This window comes from Sphaeramia orbicularis, chromosome 17 (genome assembly GCF_902148855.1).
Source record: "Sphaeramia orbicularis chromosome 17, fSphaOr1.1, whole genome shotgun sequence".
Lineage (NCBI taxonomy): Eukaryota > Metazoa > Chordata > Actinopteri > Kurtiformes > Apogonidae > Sphaeramia > Sphaeramia orbicularis.
Window position 1 is genome coordinate 10,701,008 of NC_043973.1, and position 25,887 is coordinate 10,726,894.

Sequence of the window (25,887 nt, forward strand, 5' to 3'; positions counted from 1 at the left end):
ATATGCACTTAATGTGTGTGTTGCAAACTGGGTGACACGTTAGCCAAAGTGCTAGCAGAATCCCCAACTAACATATGCTTCACATGGTATTTTAAACTGGAAGTGCTTCGGTGAAAAAAAAACAAACTCCGTCCTGCAGAGTGTGCATAATACTTTATGTCGATCGACTGTCCTGTCTGTTCTGTTCTGCCTGAGATGCATTGCCAGAGACGTTCAGAGTCACTTTGCGCTGCAGATGCGTTACTCATGTTAACATTTTTACATTTTGTGTGTGTATGTTACCATATAAAGTTCATCCTTGGAGTGATGAACCTCCTCACATTTCAAGTTTCCTTCCTTTTAGAAACAAATACAAAACTTTAATGAAAACAATACCTTTATTTTAGTCATGTATAACTTACTATTTACATTTATGTATGCTTATTAAAGTTATGTACGGTTTGTATAAATGCATCTTTACCATTAATGTAGCTAGACAGGAGAGTAATGGGATGTTGTGCAAATACAAAATACACAGATATACAGTTACGATAAAAATGCTACTAGGATAGCAAACATTCATGCACGAGAGCTGTTTTCCTTGGGCTTACAGAAGTACTCCACTGAATAAGGCATACAAACTGAGCTGAAGATACAAAAAAGCTAACATCAGGCAACCAGTTTTACTGTTTGCTTTAAGATACCTCATGACCTGGAGGACTGAAAATCTTCAACACAAAAAAAGGCAAGTACAGTATCTATACAGGTGCATGATGGTTCACCACGTTTTTCATTGTCTTGTACAAGGTCAAGTGCAAGTTTTTGAAAGGGAAAGTACAAAGACAAATTGAAAGCCAAATGAAAGCAGTGGAAAGCGGGAATAAATTAGCAGAATACGATGAATAAATGGCACAGAAAGAATAGAAACAAAATGAACAATTAGTGAACACAGTCAAAATATGAATAAATTAGAGGCTTCAATAAATGTAGAACTGAAAGGGGAAATCATTATAAATATGAAGGCTTGAAATGTGAAAAGCTTTCATTTTGACAAAAGGTGGAGAAGCTGCACAGATGACTACATGTTCACTGTATTATTTTTTTAAGTTGCCTAATTAAAGTGCCATCATTTAGTCCAAATGTACCTGCAATGGTTTTCAAAATGCACTCAAACTATTCTGCTTTTGTGCTGTCACTTAAATAAATATCTGTTAATAAACCATATGGAAACAGGCAGATGGTTCAATGGTAGTTCATAAATTACCGTAAATGCATAAAACTCAAAAGTTAGATTCAATAAAGTAATAAATGATGAGAACATTCAGGTGAAACCATCCATTTTTTCCTTCCTTTAAGAGTCGTCCTCAGTTTTAATGATGTGGAAAAGTGTGACGTTGAACAGGACCTGGTGTCCGTTGTTCCAGCCGTACAGGGCGCGGTCCCTGGCGTTGTAGTCCAGCATAGACATGTGGAAGTACTGGTTATGAAAAGGAATGTCTGTATATTCATATGTGGAGGTTTTAGTGGAGTAGGCATAGTAGACTTTGGCACCAGTCAGGTGGGAGTTAGTGATGTAGAGCGTCCCACAGATCATAAAAGACTCTCCGGCGTTCCTCTTTGAATATTCTGTGTTCCATGTGTTGAGGATTTGCAGTGTGTCCGGGTTCAGCTGGCTGATGACAATGTTTCCTGCGTTCTGGTTGGTTGCGTACACAGCCCACAGGCCCAGCTCGTCGGCCATCAGGTCGATGTCGGAGAAGCCTCCCCAGGTGTAGGGATAGACGTTGTGGAAACCTGCCGACTCCAGAGCCCTCTGGGTGACGACGCGGCCCGTCTCAAAGCTGTAGCGCACTATGATGTTACTTTGCATCTTGTTGTAGTACAGAGAGCCGTTGTACACCACGTGGTTGGTTCCAGCCCATTTAAAAGGCAGGTTGTAGGTTCTAGACTCCACTCCTGCCACAAAATCAGCGATGGATTTATACTCTTTGACTATTTTGTTGTTGGTGTAGCTGTCCATATACCAAACCTGAGGACACAAGAAAACAAGCACATGATGTTACACCACAAAAAACTCTTACCTGCTTTACTTTTTTGCACAGTTGCATAAATATTAACACAAAAACAGTATGTTGTTACAAAAAAGTCACATTGAATAGTGTTCATACATTTTTGCAGAGCATAACGGAGTTCATATATATATATATATATATATATATATATATATATATATATATATATATATATATATATATATATATATATGTTAGGCCTGTAATGGTACACAAAATTTTTGGTTCGGTACGTTTTCGGTTTTCAAAGCCATAGTTCGGTTTTTTTCGGTGCGGTACGGGAAGAAAGAAAACCCCTCAAAATGTCTTTAATACATTCATGAATTTTTGAACATTTTTCCCCCAATTTTTGGACACAATAGAATATAGGAAAACAGGAATACTATAATTCTGCTGCTACAAATCAAATAGAAAATAAAATAAATTATTAATATTACTAAATGTATTTTCAACATTAGTATTGCCCTTTTCCCTGAAAGGTAGTTTTGAACAAACAAAAAAAATTTAATCACAGTTCTATCAGTTCACATTCTGCATAAAAATATCAACAAAAAAAATCTGCATTAAGTGCAACATTAACAGGAGGGTAAACTGGTATTCTGTTTAAACAAACTGAAGAGAAACATTGACAACAAACTGAACCAAATTATTTTAGGACAGCTAGCAAACTGTTTAGGCCACTTTGTGTACTTTTGTGTGAGTGTGTGTGTGTGTGTGTGTGTGTGCGTGCGTGTGCAAGGTGAGATTTGTCTGGGGGATGGTTTGTTTGTTGTTTTTTTGTTGTTTTTTTTTTTGGTCGGAGCCTGGGGGGTGCGGTCCGGTCCATAACTAACGTAACTAACGCTGGCATGAAACGAAAGTGAAACTTTATTTTTATATACTTTCAACGGCCAACTCCAAGTTCTGTTCCTCTGTTGTACAGCGTGCGTGAGAGAGAGACACAGACAGAGCTAGTGTCAGTGTTTTAGAACTACCGTAGTTCCTAGGGGCCAAACAACGTCCGTCTTATTAACGTCTCTTTCCTTGTTGTCTTTCACCTGAACCTGAACTGATCCAAACTGGACTGGACTGATGGTGAAGGGTCTTCAGTCTCTTCCTTCCAGGTTCACATCATATTTGTTTTGTTTTTTGTTTTTTTTTACCTCATATCAGCAGCTATTTGGTATTTTGGGTCAATATGCCCGTCCTTCAAAATGTCCATGTGAAACTTGCGCAGATTTAAAGTTCCGCATCAAACAACGTCTTTCGTTCCTTTTTCTTTTTGTCAACATACTGTGCCGTTTTGGTACAGCTGTGTACCGAACCGAACAGGTGTGTACTGAAACGGTTCGGTACATGTACCGAACCGTTTCGATACATGTACCGTCGCAGGCCTAATATATATAGACTAGGATTCCACTTGCCATCTCACACTGTTTTATTGTGTTAATTACAATTTTATTTTAGGAACATTAAACACCACACCCCTGCAAACTAGGGTCATGCACCCCAGGCAGATAGCAGCAGTTTTGCTACGCTGTCTGCCTGGTGAGTACATGCATGTTGGTCCTGTCATTATTTTACATTTTTTTAAAAAAAATTTTATGTTATATTTGAATGATTGTTATGTACTGTTGTGTTTGTGTAATGATTGGCTCCCTGCTGATTGAGCATGTTTTTGAATGGCAATGTTCTTTATTGTATGTTCATGGTCTAATTGGTGTGTGTCGTTAGCTAACTTTGATTTTTTTTAAATTTTTTTCTTGATAGTGTGAGATGGATATTGTGTTTTCTGCCAGAATAAATGGCCAGGAAAGAGAGAGGATCGTGTTTTGGCAAATTATTCACAACACACACGTACAGCCGCTACATTACACTACAAAAAACTCCTACCTGCTTTACTTTTTTACACAGTTGCATAAATATTAACACAAAAACAGTGTTGTTACAAAAAAGTCGTATTACATTATGATGTCACACTGTAGTGTTTCCAAATCATCATTTTTAAACAGTTGAGGAATGACCTATTATTTATTGTTTTTTTGTTTTTTTTACTAGTACTTTCCAAAGTGCAACTGCATGTTTTTTCACCACTGTCTATGTTCTTGTAATTATTCTTACACTGTACATTTGGTGTTGTGCCACTATTGGAACCTCAATTTCCTGAGGCCCCTGTCCAAGGGATCAATAAAGTTCTGTCTAATCTAATCTAATCTAAAACATGTTTTTGAGGTCACAGTACTACTACTAGTGCCCAAAATGTAATCAGTTCATTATTCAAGTCAATATTTGCGCCAAAGTGATAGATTAAAGCCGATATAAAGACATTCTGCCAGTGTGATCACGTATCAGGAATGGGATGGATAGATGTATCGTCACTGAACATGGCTGTCACCAGCTTAGTGGTGTAGAAACACAAAAGAGTGTTCACAAAAGGTTTATTGATGAAGCATAAAAGCTGGTTAAAGGTTGTTGTTTTTTTTAAACCAAAATCATAAATGTTCAAGTGTGGACTAATATTGAAATATTGACAATAACAGCATGATCACCAGGATCTGGCTCAATTAACACCCAGCGAACATTGGTCAGAAATGTCTTTTCCATCTGTGTGTCACAGATGTGCGTTGCGGTTCAATAAATGCATCTCGGCCTCAGTTTGTCAGTGTTCATACACGTGGAATTGCCTACAGTTTTAAAACTACAAAACACTGCACGGTAAGGCATACATTTAAATAAAAATGTATATAAACATGTCAGTGGAAGAAATAAATGAGGTTATAAAGTATGTAATTAAGTAACCAAATGCCACAAAGGCAAGGACTGCAATTTTTGGATTCAGTCTGATTTGGGCATGAGTTTTGCAATTTTTCTACATTTTTTTCTACAGTTTTTCAAATAGTAACACAGAATGTAGCAGCAGGGTTTGTACAGTAAAGAAAAAAGACAAACTAAAACGTGTGAACTAACTTGATTATCTGCCTTAATCACAGAGCTCGGCTGTGGTTGTGCATTCTTAATGGATGGTTCATGGTGTAAAAGAACAATCTGCACATTTCAGGAGACAGTGGTTTGGTAAATAGTATTTAATATCATACTTTTGTCCTGACTAATTCACTTCCTATAAATCAAGGCTACGTATAAAGGCTTTTACTTACACCTGAAAGCCTCAAACTAACATTAAAACTACTTTCACAAATAAAACAATTAACCCTTTCATGCATACTGGTCACTACGGTGGACAGCTATTCTACAGCTGTTCTCTTGTATATTCATGGATTTTGTCGTTCTTTTCGGGGGTTTTTTGTTTTGTTTTTTTTACACATATCTTCATTAAAGTTTTAAGACACTACATATCTTTTCTGACATGAATTGGTAAGATTATGTAGATCTCTCCTGAGCATAAACCCCCAGAATCATAAGCCCTCCCCGTAGTTTTCACACAATTTATCAGTAAATACATTTTTTCTGTGCGTCAAAAATTAAACACATGGTGTCCAATTGAGTGGACATTTTTGCAACTTCATGAAAAATAGGTTCATAAGAATTTTTTTTTTCCATTATTGTTTTTTATGTTTGTTTTTTTTTTTTTAATTATTTTTATTTTATTTATTTATTTTTATTTACTTTTCAGAAGAAAAATTTCAATCACATTGCTTTTTTCATGCCTAAAGAGGAATAAAAACACTCAGGAAAAAACTTTGATTAAGGTTCTCATAATTTGTGCATGAAAGGGTTAAACTGAAAGGCTAAATTAAAAAAAAAACTAATGTAAAGTTCAAACAATACTAACCCTACTGCTATAATGCTAATGCTAGGTGATGTGTGTAGTATCTAAATGCAGAGACTCTTCAGGGATACTAAAGCGAGTTAACCTTTAACCTTTAAAACTATAATATTTTGACCAATAGTAGTGACAAGAAGTGACTACACATTTCCACAATGTAAAATCCTCTTCTTTTCGGTGACTTTGTGCTACGTTTTACTCCTAAATAACAGGTTGTTCTGCATCTTTGAAGTCACAGCCTCTACATGGTTCTAATACTCATCAGAATTTCTCAAAAAGTCAAATCTTGGAGGGTTTTACCAAGACATCTTGATTGGACATTTGCAGACCACTTCAGTAAGTCATAAAGTGAATCACTTTTCACTTTGGTTTAACAGAATTTAAGAAATAAGCTTCTAAACATCAATATGTCTGCGAACTCCACTGAACAATGGAAAGTGTGATCAGTGTAGTTATATGGACAAAAGTTCTAGTCAGAGTGATGCTGCAGATCAACAATGTCTCTGTTCCCTGAACAACAGGAGGGAACCAGTTGAATGTGAATTATAAAATCTCTCTGTGTTACTTCAAAGGCCTGTGACGAAAAGCAAAGCACGTAAAACTCAGCTCACCCTGTTGTTTTTGGGAGACGCCTGTGGGTCGGTCATCCAGGCTCCAAATCTGGTCCCTGAAGTTTTCACCGTCAGCGGTCCAGTGATCTTCATTAGCTTGCCACATGCTGTGAAGACATCACACATTGTGGTGACACACACACACACACACACGATCTGTTCTCAGTCCACACCATAAACAACAGCCAGTGTTATGATGTTAATGTTGGAATAAATCTCAAAGCATTGGACAGCTTACATCTGCTGTGTGCTCATTTTTTATTGAAAAGTGGGTCAGTTACAAAGTTCTGGCTCTTGGCTGTTTGTGGTCAGCATGTGGACACCACCAAATGTTCTTCTTTGCTTGGGACAACCACAGAAAACCAACCGATTACAGTACAACCGCTAATATCCTTCCCCAGGTGTCAGAACTGGCTGAACATTCATCTCATGTGGTTTAATATTTAAAGTACTTGAGATGCACTTAATTCATCTTGCGAGACACTTTAATTGTGCCAAATGACAGTAGGCTATCACTTGCGCACAAGCTTCCAAGTTCCCCATTAAGTATTTAACTGCTATTTTAGCTAATCAATCAGAGCTCATGCACAATGAATGCTTAAGCAATCTTCCTGAACTCACTTGGATTTGGAGCCATTTCCTATTAGTATTCACACGTTAGCTACTCACGTTGACACTTTGACAGGCCCCATCAGTGTTGATAACCTGGCAGTTGGCAAATTGGGGCTTTGGTTATGCAAACCTTTATCAGAACGTATCAGAAGGAAAGGCTGCTCTGGAGGCACAATTGATCTTTTTAGATGAATTAAATCTCAGTGGTTGGACCAAAGGAGCTGCAGCTTTTCAATGTGAGCAAAGCAGCAGAAATTCTACTATATGAGGGAAAAGTAAAGCAGTATAATAATGATAATAATATATTCATGAAATATCAAAAACTACCACAAACCTCATAGTTACTGTTTTGAACTGGTCTCAGCCATGTTGCAAATGTCAGATTATCCATCTAGGAACATTCCATTTTATTTCCCCATGACTAACATTTCTAATAGCTAATGATGCTGTAAGATGTAACGTCTCAATTTTCAGGTCAGGGAACTGATATGATTGGCTCACAGTGATATACTGTATTAATTGAAGTTTTAGCTAATAAATTTCCATTACATTTTCAACCACAGTAAAAAGGCAAGAATTAGTTAGTACATTTATCTAAAATGCACAACGCAAATTATAAATCTGACCAGGTCTTTACAAAGATTTCCAACAACAACATTTCAGTCTTGGTTATTTTGTGCACAGAATTCATAAAACCTTTGAAAGATGATTTGGACTCGATTTGGTGCCTTGCTACTGGCTTTGGCACAGTGCTTATGGGGGTTGACAGTTTCAACAGAACACTTATGCTCTGCACTTTGAAGCCCCTTTTACACAACACTTCGTTCCAGGAATATTTCACCTTTATTCCAGAATGACGTCTGTGCAAACAAAATGGTGGATCATTTGGCCCCACCTCTGTTGCGGCTCTGTAACACCTCTGGAGGTAGTAACAGCCCTGATAAAGGTGGAATCATGATTCTGGAATGCTATGTAAAAGGGACACCTCTTGTTCCACAAAGGTGTGACGTTTTGATGACGAACTGCATGTGCAACCCCTGCGCCTGGGGGATTTAAAAATGAGCGCAGGCCGTGTACAGAAAACAAACATATCAACGCGACCAGACAGATGTCGAACTGGGGAGACGCCGAGATCTGCGAGGTGTTGTCACTTCAGGCAGAGGACTCTATCCATGCTGACATTTGTGGAACGGTGAAAGTCAGGCCGACTCTGGAGACGTTAGCAACACTGCTATGCTCGGAGTATTTCCGACGCACCACTTATACGTCACATTATACCAGTGTTTTTCAACCTTGGGGTCAGGACCCTGTGTGAGGTCACCTGGAATTCATATGGGGTCACCTGAAATTTCTAGTAATTGATAGAAATAAAAAAAAAAAAAAAAAGCTTACTAATAAAAAATATATGGTAAGTTGAGAGAGACAATCCCAATACATAAAAGACTGGACAAACTCTGAAGCTGAAACTGAAGCACTGTGGTTCTGTTTATCTGTCAAATGTTCATTGTGGTCAGTTTCAGATGCTGCAGCTCTTTCATAATTCATAGTTTGAGTTGTTGTTTGTTCAGTATTAATGTGCAGCCTTGTAAATCCAAGCTGGACTGACTGTACATATCCTGACCAAGGAAAATAAAATTCTCACTTTGTGCAGTAATCTACGCCTGGCTTTTCTGCCTCCATCCATAATAATATACATTATATAGAGTAAATGTAGTCTAAAATTAATGTTTATTTGCAACTTAGTATAGCAAACTATTACATGATCAAAAACAAATTAATTTTAGCAAAAAAAATGTCTATGTTGAATGTCTGGGGTCGCCAGAAATTTGTAATGTTAAAATGGGGTCACGAGTCGAAAAAGGTTGGGAACCACTGCACTATACGCTTTGATTCCAGAACACAGGTCCGCTGTTTAACAGTCCAGCCTGTCTCACCTCTGTTACTCCTTTGGCTTGGCTGTGGAAATCAGTCAATGGTGGAAAAAAGGTGGGATCACCATCTCACCTTTTTTCCAGGATCTCTGTGTAAAAGTGGCTTGACATTACCTACAGTCAGGATATTTAGACCTTCCTCCTTCTCTTCACCTGATTAATGATTAATTAAGAGCTAAAATTATGACTGACTTTTGAGCAATATATAACTTACTGTATATATAAACATACAACCAAAAAACGGTACCAGTAAAATGTTGCTTCATGGTCACATTGTACCAGACATTTTAACTATTTTCAGATAAATTTCCCTAAACAAAAGTTTTCTCACACATTATTGAAAATATTTCCAGAAAAGAGTGTTTTTGTTGCAAAGAAAAAAGAAGTTTAATAGTGTTGAAGGCAGCAGTAAAGCTGTGAAATGTGGAAAAAAAGTAATGTAATATATATGATAATGAAGTTTTAATGAAGTTTTAGTTGCCTATTAATTCTTATAAAAATTACAGTGATTAATGATTTAACTGTTTTTAGACTTCTAGACAAACAAAACTAACACATGGGTAATCTGATGTGAATAACAATAGCTGTTCAGCGGTTTGAGATGAAAGTGGTGGAAGATGATGTTAGTGAAAAAGCATGAGTCAAATCTCCTTCTCTTTAAACCCAACTGGTCAAAGCAGACGTCCATCCTCCAGGTTTTTCCTCCCTACTGTCATCTAGTGTTTGCTCCTTTAGGATTCTGTTGGGTTTCTGAAAATTGGCCGAAGAGTTTGGTTCCGACCAGCTCGATATGTAAAGTATCATGAATTAATTTTTGTTATGATTTGGTCATATATAAATAAAATTTGATTAAGTGATTAAAATGGTGGAAAATATTATCCCAAATAAGACTGACAAGAATTTCAAGACATGGATCAAAAAAGGATTAGTGAAATACAGTGACTTTTTTCATAAAGGTTGTCTTAGAAGCTTTCAAGAAATAAAACAGATTTACCATCTTGACAACTCAGATTTCTATAGGTTTTTACAAATCCGTCATTATTTGGACAAAATGAACAAAGTAGATCTAGACAGACCACTTAATGGAATAATGACAATTTTACTGAAATCCTATAAATCATACCCAAACAACAAGCTAATATCAAGACTGTACACCGAATTACAAAACATTAGGGCTGAAAATACGGTTTATATCAAAGAAAAGTGGGAAAAGGAGGGCAATTTTGAATTGACTATGGAAGAATGGACTAAAATACAAGAAAATATATGGAAAAGTACATCTTCACTTAGTTGGAGAGAATTTGCATGGAAAAGTGTGATTCGCTTTTTTAGAACACCTGCACAAAAAGGTTCAAATGTAGATACATCATGCTGGAGACAGTGTGGGGTGAAAAAAGCTCATCACCATCATATTTTTTGGAGCTGTCCCAAATTATCTTCCTTTTGGGAAAAAATCAGGAATAGTATTGACAAAGTCATGAAAATAAAAACGCCTTTAAATTTTGAGAATATGTTCTTAGGTAAAAGACCAGGTGGTATAAAAGGATTTAGTAAAACATATCTGTGGAATATCTTGTTGATTGCCAGCAAAAAAGTGATCACTAGGACATGGTTGACAGACAAGACACCCTCGCTGGATGAATGGAAGGACCTTGTTAAAGAAATCGCTCAAATGGAAGAATTCACCTTTACACTAAGACTGGACCATGACAAATTCAAGGAATGCTGGAGACCGTGGATAGACTTTATAAATGCTTAAAAAGAACATACTTGACGCCCATTGTTCAATTGTTACTCAGTTGTTCTCTTTGGGGTTTTTTTTGTTTTTTTTTGTTTGTTAGTTTTTTGTCTTGTTTTATAAAAATAAAAAAAAACTATCAGTGTATAAAATATGTAAATCTGGCATTGTAAACCAAATAAAAACTTGAATTAAAAAAAAATGGTGGAAAATAAAGTGGAAAAAAGGATGAAATATGACATTAGTGTTTCATCCAGATTCACAACAATTATTCAAATAATTGTGCTTATGTAATACCTGCTGCGGGTTTCCCTCCTGCTACTAGTATTGCATTAGTCCTTCAGGATGTGGTGTGTACAAACCAAAAAGCATGTGTTGCCCAGTGGATTAATAATAGCTTTCAGTATGGCTGAATTCCACCTTTTTACCAAATAGCAGAGTAAACCCTCCATGAAGCTTAGCATTTTCTTTTGTTGCTTAAAAAAGTGTTATTTGGCTCCGTAAATAGCATCTAACATTATCTCTGACTCTAGTTGTGCTTCTGGTCTGTCCTTTGTTCAAAAATATCTGAAATGACTTACATATTATTATTATTACTTACATACGGATATGACTTTTATATATATCGTTGTTATGACTACTATTACTGTTATCAATTTCTTATAACTTTTATCCTGTGATTAGTAAACTGTATCTAGAGTACAATACAACAGAATAAAATGGAATATCTTTCGTAATTGTCATTGAATTAAATACGACGAAATTTAAATGTGCTATCCAATCTGTACATCATATATAAAATCTACTATTAACATAAAAATAAAAGCTCACTGACTCACTGACTATAATATACATATAGTGCATACTATAATATTATATTATATTATAACATAATAAGATACTTATTATAATTACTACTTTACCACTTGTTTCCACTAGTACTTTCCAATGTGCGATTGCATTTTTTCCACTACTGTATTTTATAGTTTTTGTTTTGCTAATTTCTTGCTGTATTTCTTGTGTCTATATTGGGTGCTGCTATTGGAACCTCAATTTCCTGAAGGTTCCACCCAAAGGATCAATAAAATTCTGTCTAATCTAATCTAATCTAATCTAATGTAGTGTAATCTAATCTAATTTAATCTAGTCTAGTCTAATCTAATGTAGTCTAATTTAATCTAATCGAGACTAGTCTAATTTAATGTAGTCTAATCTAATCTAGTCTAATTTAATCTAATCTAATTTAGTCTAATCTGATCAATTTAGTCTAATATAGTCTAATTCAATCTAATTCAATACAATCTAATCTAGTGTAATCTAATCTAACATACAGGGTGGGGAAGCAAAATTTTACAATGAACATTTAGTTGTTTTTTCTCAGCAGGCACTACGTCAATTGTTTTGAAACCAAACATATATTGATGTCATAATCATACCTAACACTATTATCCATACCTTTTCAGAAACTTTTGCCCATATGAGTAATCAGGAAAGCAAACGTCAATGAGTGTGTGATTTGCTGAATGCACTCGTCACACCAAAGGAGATTTCAAAAATAGTTGGAGTGTCTATAAAGACTGTTTATAATGTAAAGAAGAGAATGACTATGAGCAAAACTATTACGAGAAAGTCTGGAAGATACTATTAAAGAAGAATGGGAGAAGTTGTCACCCGAATATTTGAGGAACACTTGCGCAAGTTTCAGGAAGCATGTGAAGGCAGTTATTGAGAAAGAAGGAGGACACATAGAATAAAAACATTTTCTATTATGTCAATTTTCTTGTGGCAAATAAATTCTCATGACTTTCAATAAACTAATTGGTCATACACTGTCTTTCAATCCCTGCCTCAAAATATTGTAAATTTTGCTTCCCCACCCTGTAGTCTAATTTAATCTAATCTAGTGTAGTCTAATATAGTCTAGTTTAATCTAATCTAATTATTGTAGTCTAATCTAATCTAATGTAGTCTAATTTAATCTAATCTAAACTAGTATAATTTAATGTAGTCTAATCTAATCTAAATTAGTCTAATTTAATCTAATCTATTCTAATTTAGTCTAAACTCATCAATTTAGTCTAATCTAGTCTAATTCAATCTAATTTAATCCAATGTAATCTAGTGTAATCTAATCTAACATAGTCAAATTTAATCTAATCGAGTGTATAGTCTAATTTAATCTAATCTCACCAGTCACAGTGACTGTCACCAGTCACAAGTGTTTGCTCCTGGAGGATTCTCTTAGGTTTCTGTAAATTGTCTTAGAGTCTGGTTTTGACCAACTCTATATATAAAGTGTCATGAGATAACTTTTTTGTTGAGATCTGGTGCTATATAAATAAAATTTGATTGATTGAGTGATTTAATTGGTTTTCCCCTATAAATTGCTTTGGAAAAAAGCGTCTGCCAAATGCATAAACATAAACATAATCTAATCTAGTGTAATCTAATCCAATCTAGTCTAATTTAATCTAATCTAGTCTAATTTAATCTAGTCTAATTTAATCCAATCTAATCTAGTGTAATCTAATGTAACATAGTGTAATTTAATCTAATCTAGTGTAGTCTAATATAGTTTAATTTAATCTAATCTAATCTAGTGTAATGTAATGTAATCTAATCTAGTCTAATTTAATCTAATCTAATTTAATCTAGTCTAGTCTAATCTAATCTAAGTGAATATAATCTAGTAGTAGTCTAATATAATCTAGTCTAATCTACTCTACTCTAACCTAATCTAATATAATCTAGTCTAATTTAATCTAATCTAATATAATATAATCTAGTCTAGTCTAATCTAATGTAATTTAATATAATCTAGTCAAATTTTTAATCTAATCTAATCTAATCTAGTCTAATCTAATCTAGTCTAATCTAAGATGTGCTGCTGATCCCTCTGCATTTGGATAATCTCAGGTCATTATGTCTGTTTCCACTTTTCCAGTCATAGACTTACTCAGTTTGCTCATACAGTTACGAAGACGATTTTCCAAGTTGAGGACCCTTTGTTGCAGCTCCTCATAGTCATAGGCTCCCATCTCCTCCTGGATACCCATTAACACACCAGACAGGTTTCTGATCTCCTCTTTGAACTGGGAGATGAGCTTGGCGTCTGTCTTGTACTGCTCCAGGACAGGGATCAGGGGCTGCAGAGACTCCATCTTTCCTTTAAGCTCCTGGAAGAGGCACAGAGGTAGCATGCTGCAAAAATGCATGTCTTAACAAATCTCCCAGTCTGGAGAGACGATTCAGTATGCTTCTGGTGCAGCCATTTTTGGGATGCTTTATGATGCAGGGTCCCTCATAATACAGAATGTACTGTATGGTCAGCGAAAACTAAAGCTCCGCCAGTTGGCAGAGCTGTCATTAATGTTAAATACAACTGCAAAGATCGATGGTCAGTGGTGGACAGGTCATTACCAGATATTTAGGTAGAAAACACACAAAAACATCACCTATCATAACTGCAGAAAACACTGTCCCAAACAACATGTCAACTTTTTTAAACAAATTCATAGTAAAAACTGACATTGTGACAGGATGAGGAAACACAAGAGCTGAAGGTGAGTTTACTGTCAAACCAACACTGACACAAGAACAAGTACACCAGAGAAACCACGCTTCCCAACCCACAGTCCTGCTAGGTGAGAGCCACGCCCGCTAATGTCGCCACATGTTAAAATCGAGAGCTGGTTGAGAACTGGTTGAGAACTGGTTCCAACTAGTCTGATCCACTGAACTTGGACACTTAGAGCTGATCAGGTCTGTTTATTGTTGCTGGAATATGGAGAAAGAAATAGTCCAAAGAGTGTCGAAAGATAACAAACCAAGACAAATGTTACTAACACTATTTCAAGTAAAGCTGGAAGTGCTGTAAATACACTGAAACATCTTTCTATGCAACGGAGGCTTCACTTCCAGGAATGTGAACTTTATTCATTTTAAGTGGAATAAAGAAGGCAATAAGGAACCAGACTGATAAATAGAATCTTACAGAGTAACTCCCATCCCTAATTAGAAAAACATCAGAGCAAAGAGGAGCTCCAAACAGAATTCGCTGATGGGTTATAACTATTTGAGTTCCTGTAATAATGGCTATTATGCTTATAGTTGTGTTATGTCACTGCCAATTATGCTTTGTCATATTTTAAGAAAAGCCCTGTTCTCTAAATAGATTTCTGGGAATCCGTTATAGTCTCTTGTGATACTGATGTGGGATAATCCTGGGAAATCCAGAAGAATAGAAACTGAAACTGACAGTTACAGGTATAAAGCTGCAGAGCAGATACATATAAAGATACAGAGTTCATGACAAAATCATGACACTAAGCCTTTCTTAATGTATAAAAATGCAAATAGGTGACAAATTACCAACATAAATTGTTGGGACAAAGATGAGCTTTAATCTGCCTTAACCCATAAAGACCCAGTGCTACTTTTATGGCAGTTCCAAAACAGTTTTTTTCTCTATATTCAACTTTTCATAAGTCATTTATCACCATTTATTATAATATTATCCTCTGCATTTTGCGGTTTTTCAGTAAAATCAGGTATTTTCCTATATTTAATTCACAGATCATGTAGATGTTCTTTAAAGCTCAGATTAAAGTTGAGGTTTATTTTTGAGAAACCGAGAAAACTGAAGAAAAAGTGACTTTTTTTGTGAAGATATGAATAACTGAACATGAAACAAGTGTCTCCATCCACTGTCACTGATCAAACCCCATGGGTTTACTGCTGAATCAATGTTGTAGAAGATGACGGTGTTTCCACATTCACTACAGAGCCTCTGAACGTCCAGATGGGTCATATCTGATGACCATGAAAAGATGACAAACTGCATTTTACACCAGTTATTTACATGTATTGATAAGATTAGTGGATCAACAGGTATTAAACAGTTTAGATCAGTAGATGCTATTGGTCACCAGTGGATGTTTGGGTCTTTATGGGTTAAGTTTGCATTAATTCTTCAAGTTTCTGAACTCGACTGGTAGCATGAACACCATTCTCCCAAATGATACTCCTTAATTTGGTGGTTGAATGATGTGGTGGAGGACATTATCTACCATGTTTTGTCTAAAATATCCCTCAAGTGTTCAATTACATTGAAATGAGGTGCTGATGAACGCTGTAGCGTATGATTTATATTGTTTTAATAGTTACTGAACCATTCAGAGTGCCCTTGCGTCCACTGATGTGGAACAGACCACTCTCATCAGGTGTGTTTGCGATTGCCACAAAGTTTTAGTCAGAATCTGATCATGAAAACAGGTTTCAGATCCCTAAAACAAATTTAAGCCCTCATGTTTGATTTGCTCTTGCAGATTACCTCTGGTCTCCCTCCTGTTCAAACAGATTTCCACACGACCGGGCCTGTGGCAGGTCAATCACAACCAGCTATCTGATTTGGACTGGGTTTGATACAACAACTGACAGGAGGCACTTTTGTAAACAACAAACATGGCTGCCTCTGATGTGAAACAGTCCTGTAAAGCCTGTTGAAGTATTAAAGAAACCGGACAGTCTATTTTCTCTATAAGAAGAACCAACAACCATGGTTAATGGATTTACTGAAAACAAAGATGTATTTTCTGCTTGTATGTCAGATGTTTTATTGCTTTAATTAGTTGTAGATCTATCCATTTGTTTCCAGAGGCATTTCGATCATAACACCCGTTGGAAATTGAACATGAATTGAGAGATTACAGATTATTTCTCATTTGAAAAGTATCCTGCTGCATGTCCGACCTCTAAGACCGTTTTGTCCTCCGCTTTGTGCACTTGTATTGATCTTAGTTTATCAGTTCAGGATCTTCTAAGGTATCTTTAAAGAAGACCTTCTCATAGGAATCCCTTGATGTTTTTCACAAAGGTGAACATCAAACAAAATATACCTGAAAGTTTTTGTTGACGAGTGTCTTCCTGTCCGATTCGATCTGTCGAAACTTTGACCGTAGGCCTTTGATCTGGCTCTCCATCCTCATGATATACTGAAAGTCCCTCTGCGTCCGCAGGTTCAGCACCTCAATTGACTGCGACATGTTCTGCACCTTTCGAAAAGAACGAAACAGCACAGCATTGATTTTTCTGTCCACCATGAGATTAAAATGTCCTCGGTGTTCAGCCGTTCAGTTACCTGCTTCGCTCGAACTTACCCAGGAACAAATCAACATTTTGACCTCCAACGTGATTGTCTTTTAACCATCTATATGTGTGTTGAATTAAGCTTTGGATGGATTTTACCCCAACACAGGCCTGCAACATGGTGGTTTTCTCTATATTCCTCTTTATCACAGTAGTGTCAAACTCATTTAAGTTCAGGGGCCACATTCAGCCCAATATGATCTCAAATGGGTCAGACCAGAAAAATAATAACATAATAACCTATAAATGATGTCAACTCCAAACGTTTTGCTATACTTTAGAGTGAAAAATGTAAAATTCCATTTTGAAAATGTTTACATCTACAAGCTATCCTTTAAAAAATGTAAATAACATGAACAACCATGAACAATCTAAAATTTATTGAGAAAAATAAGGGCAATTTTAACAATATTCTGCCTCATCTTATTATTTACACATGTTCATTACAATTTATAGATCACAGTGGATCTACAAAGACACAAAACATTTAGTAACAGACATAATATTGTTAAAACGTCATTACTTATTATAGATTATTATGATAGTAGTCTACTAGTCTGGCCCACTTGAGATCAAATTGGTCTGTATGTGGCCCCTGAACTGAGATGATTTTGACACCCTTGAATTATTTTCAGTGTCATTTTTGCATTTCACAAATTCATCCCATGGGCCAGGCTGGCCAGTTTTGGCCCATGGACCATATGTTTGACACCCCCGCTTTATCAGGTAGCACAAAAACATACTTGTATGAAAAACATTCAGGGTTTGACAACATATCTTGCCATGTCAACAGGAGTCAGACAAACTACTTAATGAACCCTTCCAGTGTCTCTCTGGTTTTACAAAAGCTCAGTAGGTTTGTGGGGCAGGGGACCAAGAAAAGATATGGCCCTTTCTTTCCTCCCTCTTTGTCTCTAATTGTAACCAAGGAGCATTACTGGAGCACACCGCTAGCAAAGTGGCACAACACTCACACATTGTATTCTGCATACTTTTCTGGCTCTGGCTGACGGATCCTGAAATGGCCTCTCTGAAGCCCTGAGGCAGCTTAGTACATTAGTGTCAAAGGCCCAGTGAATGACAGAGAACACCCTTTGGCATACAACAATAAATGTAGGCTAGAGCCATGTTGCCTTGTATGGTGCACCAACTGAAGAATGCCAGCTGTATGTGCTGTTTGTTTGTTGTTTGGTGGTACTGCGTTAAATCATCGCTGTCATGGAGAAACAAAATAATATTCGGAAATAAATGTGATGTTTCTACTTCAATTCATAATTTCAACCGAGGCAATTTTATGACTTTGGGGATCAATTGAAAATGCTCCATTTACAAAAAAAAAAAAAAGAAACCCAGTGGTAAATAGTAAAGAAATTTTAGAAAGCTGATTATCTCTGAATACTGATAATGATCTCAGATTATCTCAGATACTTTTCAGGCTGTCAGAAATAACATTTCTACATAAACACTTAAGCTTGATAATATTCAAAACCTTAGCAATTAGTCTTGTTTTGTTGCAAAAAAAAGGGCCACTCCAGTCGTGTTAAGGTGAGCTGGAGAGCGTTCTCATCTTCACAAGCAACCATTCAGCCGATGTCATCCATGTAATATATGCAGAAGTGGAAAAGAGGGTTATGGACCTGGCTGGTGCAATCTCTCTGAGGATTACGGCAACAAAGAAGCATGAATAACGATAGAAATCAATATGATATGACTTCATGAATTCAGGTGTGCCCATGAAAAAATGTCAGTTGCTAACAGTGAATGTGCGTGTGCCAGAGAGTGAGTGCGTGTGCTGTCATGTAAACAGATTTGTGTGTTGGCGAGGTACATGCACATATACCTTCTCCAGGAGCTGGCGGAGCTGTCTGCCTTTGGCATCTCTGGAGCACAGATTCTGTTCAGGTGCCACCACTGTGCAGATACAACGCCCGTCTGCATCCTGTGCTGAGCTGTACACCTGCCACCCTTCCTTTGGCCTGATCGTCTGCATACGGGAACACAGACATAGCAGTTTTAAAAATATTTTTTCCACCATTCCAAGGAACACCTGTGCCATTTTGGGCCACCACCTAAAAACAAACTTTTTTTTTGTCTCGATCCACTGACTGGATTTGGTACCCTCAGGGAACTTAAGGGAAAAAACTGGGACCCAGACAGCATCTAAGCCCTCTGAAAACCTTTGGAAAAGCCTGCAGTGATTTTTGCAGTACTGTTTCCACTGCAGAAAAGACACTTCAACAAAGTAAGCAAAGCTTGTTTCGAGGAAATGAGTTGTGTTCTTTAACCCTTTAGCCCCTGATGTGTCTGTGGTGCTTGTTCTGAATGTATGATTTGTTTTAAATATTCATACAACTTCAGCTATTTGCTCAATAGGGAAAATTTCAAAATGTGCTGATAGAATAAACCTTGTGCTTTCCATAGACATCTGTGCATGCTCAGTGCACCCCCCGCTGGTGCCTGTGGAATGGAGGATAAAACACAAAGCAGTGAGTGAGGCTGACTCACTATAAGAACAGACTGGCTTTTTTTTTTTTTTTTAATACCATTTTCCTTGGCATTTTTTTGTTTTTATTGTCGTTCACAGTGTTGTCGTGATTTTCCTTAATTTCTTTTACTGTGATCTTACCGAGTTTTAACTGTGTAACTGCTTTTTGGAGTTCAACCAGGTGCCAAAAAGTAGCTGGACTGATTTTAAAAAAAAGAACCCCAAAAACTACTGGGCCAAAATTCAGATATTTGTTGTTGTTCAGTGTGTTCCAGTTCATAGTTCATGTTCAACAGCCTAAATCTCTTATTCATGTACATTCTGAGTGCCTTATTTACTAAAAACCTGTCAAACTTCAATTCCTCTCTTTGTCTTTTTCTGTTTTGACCCTAAAACACACAGTAAAACAAAACCCCTGAAGAAAAGAAACACAAGCACAAACTCACAGCAGCTTTTATGACACTGAAACAGCAGCGCGTTTCAGTGAAATAATGTCTCAGGGGTTAAAGGGTCAAAAGAAATGTAATTCTGTGTAACTTCTTTTCAACAGGAATGTAATGTCATTTTAAGCAACTCTATCTTTGTGTTAAAGTTTCACTCTGTTGTAATTAATGAAATATAGTAGTGAAGTTGCAGATTATAGCATTGTGCCCTCGCCTCACCCTGGTGTATGACTGATGTCTCTTAAAACTGCCAAAATTCCTTGTTGGAAGCAGCATTACTCTTGTTCTGAGTTGTTTAGTTAAAGGCTTATTAACTCTGATTCATACTCAAATATAGTATGTGACAGTAATGCACTTTAATGCTGCAAATCTCAAAGCACAAAAAAGAAAGAAGTCTATTCAAAGCAACTGCAGAAACACAGCAATGCAACATGGTGAACCACAACCTGCTCCCTGTGGAGATATTAAAGCCTAATGAACTATATTTAATCAATCATAAGCCAAACCTTTTGCGTGACATTCCAGCAGAGGAAAAAGACTGCTTTCCTGCTTGTAGTGAAAGTAGTGAAAACACTTGCATGACTTCTCAGAATATTAAGTCTATCTTAAATAATTTGGTTAAATTCAGTCCTTTTCCCAACTGGGTTCCTCTTGGTCTTGCGGTGGTTTGATATTTATCCCAGTGTTTAGAAATCCAGCCAAGCACAATTTGCTTATACCCCAATGGCCGGGTGTCTTGCTTGAATACAGTAGAGTTTGGGTATATTTGACAATATTTGGCTTCTTCCCAGTAGTGCTGTTTTTCCAGTGCACACACATAGACATTTAAAAATGAAAATGCCGTACACAACTTGTTTTTCTTATTTTTCTTCCACTCCAGGTCATCCATACTTCTGCCTCATACTGCCCCCAGAATCTCTACAAACAACCAATTCCACCGACTTATAAACAGTCTGGGCTTTTGAAGAACAAAGTGCTTCATCTGCTGAAAGATATTCCTCCACTTACTGCTCCCCTGTGAATTTCCTCCTTAACAATAAATATTGTTTCCCAGACTTGATGAATAACCAGAGCGCTGAAATTCCTGTTTCTCCTCACTGGGCTTTCCAATGCCTTAACTGAAAGTCCTGCTGGGAGACGCTGATAAATCTGATTTGTGGAAGCTTTTTCCCATTCTTTATTACATTCAATATGCTCCACAGCACTCGAGTTAAAGCTTAAAGAACATAAAGTTATGCATCCTAAGCCGTTGCAGCGTATTTTAATGCAACACCATCAATTATTATCAGAGTACTATATGAAGTTTTGCTGCAAATATTGATCACCAAGTCCTGAAGTGCAGGGAAAGTTGATACCAATCAGGCTTACAAAACTGCATCCGCATTTGAACAATGCTGCTGTTTACTGCCAGCACTGGAAGTTAACACAAGCCTGCAGTCAAATACTGGCAACCTTTGACTGCTGCTGGTAAATTTGTCTGCACTAGCCGCCACTTGGCAGACCACCAACTATATTTGGATTTTGTTTCACATTCTAAAACTCTGTCTTGCTGTTGAAATACACTGAGTAGCATGTAAAGCAGATGAACTTTGGCATTCAGCAACTTTGAAAGTGGGAAGATCGAGGAATAATAGTGCCGTGTTTATAGTACGGGCATCCTTTCCCTTTTTCCCATTCATCTGAACATGTCAGCCTGGGCAGTTTGAAGAGTGTTTGGAATCAGCCATGAAAGATCATGTCCCCTCTGAGCAGGCGAGGACGTCATGCCAAGGAGAAAGCCCAGGCTCCGACTCATCACTGTCACCTACAGAGAGGCTGCTTTTCTGCCGTCAACATGACAAATACCTGGGATATCAGCCCATGCTGTGCAATTTCCATGAAGTCAAGTGTTTTGAGACTGTAATGGCTGCTCAAATCATCAATTCTTTTTGTCCCTCAACACTTCACAATGCATCATGACTGCTCTGCCATATCTTTCCTTATCTTGAAATAAAACAAATAAATAAATAAATTCAAAAAGCTCCCTTCTACACTATCAATCTCCGGAGCTTTCAGTCTTTTCCCAGCACAACCCCCTCATATCTCTGTTATCAGATTGTAAGAAAATTGTTTCAGGTATTATCAAAGCGCAGTAGCTCCAATCTTTGTCTACCTTACTATTGGCTGCTTGTAAAGTTTGTGATCTAGGAATGAAAGCTTACTCTACTGATGCCCTAAGTTGCTCAGATGTTCACATAAAATAAATAAAAACATGAAAGTACTGTAACACCTGTGAAGTTGCCTTTCAAAAAAAGCAGGAAAAATGTGTATTAAAGTATATGTTTATAATCTACTAACTGATTATCCCGGCTGAATGGCTTGTGACCCTGACTGTAGCTGGAATCTACTTCTGTCTCACGCATCCTCTCTGAATGGGATAAGAAGGAGAAGAAAAACACTATCGGCTCTTCTTTTCCGTACTTTTCTTTGAAAGGCTCCTTAAAAAGAAGCCAGTTTCACTAATCTGTTAAAACGGTCTTTCTCCTCTGTCTCTTGAGTGACGCACATCCTCTCCCATCTTCTCCCTTCTCGCACTTCCTCATATTAAAATGAATCTGTAGCACAGCCAAGCCAGATGCACTCTCCAACTAAGGCTCTCTTTTTTTTGGTGAGGAACTCGGCACAAAGAGTTTTTCTCTCATTAAATAATTCAGACAGCTGGTTCCTCTTTTTGTTTTGGGTATTCATTTAGACTTTCTGGCTAATCTGAAGATTCTATTGCTGTATAGCCTATGAATATTTCCTGGTTTTTATGCACAAACTCATTCTGTACAGCACTTTCAATCATTGCAAGGTGATAGGATATGAGGACATTGCTTTGCAATCAAGACACTGGCAACAGGGATTGTACTCTGCATGGGTGGGATGAACCTAATCGACCATTGTTCTTGTCCAAATGGCTTGGTGATCTGCAAGCTGCTCCTCCTAATTTGTGACAATGCTCCCACATGCGTTCCTGTTTCCAAAGCTTAAATTGACAGGGTGCATTTAGTGTGAAACATCACATTTAAAAAGGGGGGTGAACGCAGTATAAGTGGGGATGGAAAACAAACAAATGAATCAGTCCAGTAAAAGTCAGCTCTGCAGAGAATTTGCCAGTACTTAGACGTTTAGTGGTGCTTCTTTTTCTCTAGGAGGAAATTCAGATGTAATTCACAGCAGCAATGTTTTTTTTTTTTTTCTCTCCTTTTACTCTTCTTTTTCCGCTTTTTTTTTTTTCTTCTATTTTACAATGATTGAACCCTCTCTTAAAAGTGAGTTATATGCCTGGCAATACTCCAGGATCAATATCAGAGCTATGTGGTTGATGTAGGCAATAAACATGAGTGCTGTGAGTGAGTGCCTTCCTCCACAGCCACTTTAAATTCAATAGCCTATTTCTAATTCTGATTCACAGGATTTATCCATAACATCTCCTATTTTATTTCACCTGTACAACGAATCCGTACAGGGTTAAAAAAAAAAAAAAAAAAAAAGAGCCAAACATTGAATATCAATAATGAGAAAATGAGTCATTTGTGTGTCAGCGGCCACATGTGATATACTCCACCCTGGATAAAGACACAGCTAAATCACCTAAACTTAACGGCGCTCACAATGCTTGACGAGGAGGGGGAAAAGCTAGTGCTGAAGTTCTTCTTTTTTATTGCGTGTGGGAGAAATAGAAGTGCGATAGGCAGAAAAAAAAAAAAGAAACTCACCACTGAAGGGCAGTATCCGAACAGCAGCAGGAACAGCAGCGGGTTCAGGACCACGGACAGAGACCACATTCTGCCGGCTGCGTCTACCACGTCTCCCCGCCTCCACGCGCTTCTTCAACACGAGCGACAAACAAACAACAAAAAAGGTTTGAACGCAAGTTTCTGCTCGTGGGCTCGCGCCAGTACGTCCACTACGCGCTGGTGAAAACTGAGGCTTCGTGGGGAGGAGGAGGGCACATCCATCCACTCGTCCCCGTTACGCATGCCATGTGGGCAGCGGGGGAGAAAGCTCGTCACTGCGAGGAGGTAAAAAGTTTGTAGGCGCGAGACTGACGGCGGAGGGGCTCGAGGGTCCCTGCTCCACGGATATGACATCACCCAGCTGCCTCTCGTGACTTTCAATGAACCCAGCTTGTGTTTTTTTTATTTATTTATTTTTATGTTTTTTTTATTTTTTTTTTTGAAGAGGAAACACCGGCAGCTGCGCGGTAACAAAAGTTGCAGCTGGCAGCATTCACGAGGAGGCAGAAAAATGTGGCGCGAGACCAGGACTGCTGCGTTTATGAGCCTGAGAGCCTGAGTGCACGCGCAGAAAGAGGAGCGCGAGAAGCTGCAGTAGACCTATATTTTATTTTGTTTTATTTTATTTTTTGCAAAACCACACCTAAGAAAAGATATTTGTTGTCATCAGGAAATAATTACAGGTCAGAATTTATGGAAGCACATTTCTGCCAGAACAATATAAATAAATAAAATTACAAAAGCAAGTCAAATATCATATGCCAAATCATGCTCACAGAAAAAAAAGCAGGATAATTCCAGTTTTGTCCCGCTAATTGAAAATCCAACCCCCACACTGACAGTCTGGGCTCCTATTGGCCAGCTGCCATATGTTTACAGGAGTCTAGCCAATCACAGGCTCCCACTGCTGCCATAAGAGGAAAATGTAAATTAATATAATAATTCATTATGAGTCTACAACAGCCAGTGGTAATCAGGAACAAGAGGAAGATTTTATCTGGAGAGAGGTTGCATATCAGTTTTTTCACATCTTTATGGCTGCAAGCAACATAAATGCAACTCCATACTGTACAGAAAGGTTAGATATGCCTTAAAACACGCACTATATGGAAATAAAGTATTATGACATATTAACCCTTTCATGCATAGTGGTCACTACAGTGGACAGCTATTCTCTTGTATATTCATGGATTTTGTTGTTTTAGTTCTGTATCAGCCAACACAGTGGACGCTCACACTGCAAAAATCTAAATCTGACCAAGTGTATTTTTCTCATTTCTAGTCCAAATATCTCATCACACTTAAAATAAGACACAATCACCGAAAAAGGACATTTTCAGTGAGATATAAGAACTTATTTTTAGACAATAGATCTGCAAAATCTTATTTCAAGAAATCTTGCCAAGATAATTTTCACTTGTTCCATTGGCAGACTTTTTTTGCTTGAATTAAGCAAAAAAAAAAAATGTTACTCTATAGGTGATTATGTCTTATTTTAAGTGTGATGAGATATTTTGACTAGAAATGAGAAAAATACACTTGGTAAGATTCAGATTTTTGCAGTGGATGCACCATCCCATACACTGCAATTCATACCATTGCTGTAACTTTGCTGTTCTTGATAAACCTGATCTGCACTAACATGTTTGAGAGTAAATCAATTGCCTGTTATTGTTATTAAACTGTAATTAACAGGTTTTTGTGGGTTTTTTTTTTTAAATATATTATCTCCATGAAGTGAGTAATGACTAGTATTAGTATATGAAAAAAGAAAACATCAGATTAGCAGCATTAAACATACTTTCATTTCATAGTTTTCATACAGTTTATCAGTAAATACATTTCTATGCTTCAAAAATTTAATGCATGGTGTCCAGCTGAGTGGACATTTTTGCAACTCCATGAAAAATGGGTTCATAAAAACTATTTCAATCGCATTGTTTTTTTTTAATGCCTTGAGGAATAAAAACACTCACAAATAAAAATCTTGATTAAGGCTCTTATAATTCATGCATGAAAGGGTTAAATTCAAATGTTTCATTGTGAACAGGAGGCTATGTGGTGATATATATCATTGCAAAAAATGTTAACAATCTATACTTATAGTCACTTAATTTTTCTCAATGTTGAATTTTTTTCGTCTTGCTCTGCCTCTAGATTTCTGGAATTTTTCATGTTGTGACCATAAATAATCCTTTGGTTCACAAGTAACCATCTGTTTTGTTTTCTACTTCTGCTGAGGAAGGAACATCAGCCTTTAAAGTTAAGTCCTACAAATTTTGTGTGTGATTTGTCACCATATTTTTATCCATATTGTGTACATCCCTACAAGCAGAATATCTGCA

General features: G+C 37.1%; 1 protein-coding gene across 1 annotated transcript; it reads right to left on the minus strand.

Annotated features, from left to right (window-relative positions):
- Positions 1-358: 358 nt before the first annotated feature.
- On the minus strand, positions 359-23,867 carry LOC115437906 (noelin-3-like). Its single transcript, XM_030161295.1, has 6 exons — positions 23,522-23,867; positions 18,694-18,837; positions 16,604-16,759; positions 13,663-13,882; positions 6,426-6,532; positions 359-2,008 (listed from the first exon to the last, which is right to left on the minus strand). The coding sequence occupies exons 1-6, from the start codon at positions 23,588-23,590 to the stop codon at positions 1,331-1,333; spliced, it is 1,374 nt and encodes a 457-aa protein (XP_030017155.1). The 5' UTR covers positions 23,591-23,867; the 3' UTR covers positions 359-1,330.
- Between the last annotated feature and the right edge of the window lie 2,020 nt (positions 23,868-25,887).

What these genes read in the sequence shown, in the direction of transcription:
- LOC115437906 (XM_030161295.1), bottom strand. Translation starts at nt 23,590, where the DNA reads ATGTGGTCTCTGTCCGTGGTCCTGAACCCGCTGCTGTTCCTGCTGCTG. An exon ending in TAACTGTATGAGCAAACTGA is followed by an intron (nt 6,533 to 13,662) that starts GTAAGTCTATGA and finishes ATGTCTTCACAG; the next exon opens with CATGTGGCAAGCTAATGAAG. An exon ending in CGTCTCCCAAAAACAACAGG is followed by an intron (nt 2,009 to 6,425) that starts GTGAGCTGAGTT and finishes TTGTGTCCTCAG; the next exon opens with GTTTGGTATATGGACAGCTA.